This window comes from Sceloporus undulatus, chromosome 4, assembly GCF_019175285.1.
Source record: "Sceloporus undulatus isolate JIND9_A2432 ecotype Alabama chromosome 4, SceUnd_v1.1, whole genome shotgun sequence".
NCBI lineage: Eukaryota > Metazoa > Chordata > Lepidosauria > Squamata > Phrynosomatidae > Sceloporus > Sceloporus undulatus.
Window position 1 is genome coordinate 1,243,122 of NC_056525.1, and position 2,228 is coordinate 1,245,349.

At 49.6% G+C, this 2,228-nt stretch overlaps 1 protein-coding gene across 1 annotated transcript in view; it reads right to left on the bottom strand.

Moving 5' to 3' along the window:
- Positions 1-2,228, bottom strand: part of LOC121928082 (papilin-like) — a 97,672-nt gene that overhangs the window by 15,678 nt on the left and 79,766 nt on the right. Inside the window, exons 22-24 of the mRNA XM_042462328.1 lie at positions 2,077-2,226; positions 1,426-1,560; positions 760-945 (exon numbers count right to left, since the gene is read on the bottom strand). Of these exons, the coding sequence (XP_042318262.1) occupies positions 760-945; positions 1,426-1,560; positions 2,077-2,226 (471 nt within the window). The remainder of the gene's footprint in view (positions 1-759; positions 946-1,425; positions 1,561-2,076; positions 2,227-2,228) is intronic.

The following is a 2,228-nucleotide window of genomic DNA, read 5'->3' on the forward strand; positions in this document are numbered from 1 at the left end:
GTGATAAGGGATCTTGGTTTGGGTCCTGCCTTCTGGAGAAGCAGAAAGCAAGCTTGCTCCATCTTCCACATGACGGCAGTTCACCTCTTCAAGGTCTACATATCAGTTCAGATATGGCATCACTTGATGGAGGACACCATGCTAAGCCCACCTTGATATCATCTCTCTTTTGTACAGAGACTCTGCTGCCAGCCCTCCCAGGGCCATTTAGGGGCTGGATGAGAGTGGTGCATGTGTGGCAGGTGGCATCCAGCTGTGTTTCTGCAGCTGGATGTAGAAAGAAGTTTGGGGCAGGGGCTTGGACTGGATGCCCCCTGAGGTCTCTTCCAACTCTTATGATTCTAAGATGACGTTCTCTCCATATGTTCAGCTGCAGAAATGGCTGAAGGAGGTGGAACAGCAGCTGCCAGGTGGGTTGTAGGTGCTTGGATTGTTACAGGAAAAACATACTGGATACGTCTTACTGCAGCAACCATAAACAGACACACATCCCTAGCAGGAGCCTGGATGCAATGTTTTTCCACCAAAGAGAAAACCAAAAGCAGGAGGCAGCCCAAAGCCAATGATAGAGTCTGCGGTTCCATCTTCCATACATGTGAGCATAGACAAGGCAGTAGAAATGGCATGAAAATGGCTGCCAGCCTGGTGAGATGCCTTTGGTCCAGCAGCAACAGGTTAGAGATATGGCCATGCCAGACCCCTTCTGTGCCCCTTCCCATGCAATACTCTTCCCTTCCTATCCAGATGGCCAAAACTCACCTCCACAATTCCCATTCACTGCTGTCCGATGTCCGCCATGACGATCCACTGCAGGGACACACTTCAGCCCACAGTCAGCGAAGCAGCACTTCTTGTCCTCAGGGCAAGACCGGTCATCCTTGCACTCATTTTTGCATCGGGAAAACACTCGTGCAAAACATTTCATGGGACAAAGGCCAGGTTTCTCTGTGAGGGAGAGGATTAATAGGCATTCAGGGAAGGTACCTGAGGTAGCCAATTCTTCTTGGAAAGAGTGGCTCCATAATCCTTTGGAGTGAGACAAGGCAAGGCAAGGGGTTACTGCGTAGTGGGCACCAGGTGCTTTGTGCCAACCCCCTCCCTCTTGAAACCATCACTTGTAACAAGACCATGGCAATGGGGACAATCTGTCACACAATTCTGTGCCACCTTGAGCTAGTATTTCGGCCACTGCCCCACTGACCATTCATCCAGTCCATTCTGATCTTGCTAATCATTGCAAAAGAGATTCTCTGGACTGAGGGAATGTCTCCTTGGTCCTGGAGAGCTGACCAGGGCAAGAAATGCGTCTGAGGGAGAAAGCAGTGCTTTTGAGGCACCTCTTTTTTGGGGAGGTGTCAATGGCTGAGGCCCTGGCAGTGTGGGACAGTGAAGGTGCTGTGGGTCCCTGGATCCAGTTCTTCTTACCTGGCACAGCTTTGGTGCACCTTTTGCGTCGTTCGCTGGGGCAACATTTCTCATCCATGGCACAGTTGGTGTCCCAAGAACAGCTCTTGGAGGAGACTGCGACATCTTTCTTCTCAGGACAGTATCCATGATGCACTGCAAGGGAAAGGGACGGACAGAGACATTGCAAGGTCAAGAGCAGAAAACCTCCTGGGAGGTCCCAGGTAGGCCTGGGCTTGGGCTTGATCCTTGTCTGAGGTTTTATTGGTGCGTGCATTCATGTCGTTTCCAACGTACAATGGCCCTAAGTCAAATCTGTCATGGGGGTTTCTTGGCAAGATTTGTTCAGAAGTGTTTTGCCCCATGGCCTTTCCTCAAGGCTGAGAGAGTGTGACTTGCCCAAGGTCACCCAATGGGTTTCCATGGCAGAATGGGAATTTGGACCCTGGTCTCCAAAGTCATAGTCCAATGTTCAAACTATTGCACCATATTGGCTCTCACTGCAGTAGTGGGAATTATTTGGCCTGACCAAATTTGGGAATTATAAGGACACCTCTTCATCAGAAGGACACTTGGAATATAATCATTTTTTGCAAATTCTGCATTTCGATGTTCAAAAATATCCCCAAACTCCCATTCTGGGGTCCAAGAAAAAGAAGGACACAGACCTACCTCCTTGAAGAAGGAAGCATTTCCTAATAGTCCCAACGCGACAGCATTTCTCCTCTCCTGGGCAAGCTGCATCTTCAAAGCAGTAGTCATAGGTGAGGGGCTGATATTCAGGAAAAGTTTCTCTTGGACAGTCTCCAGGTTTAGGGGTCACT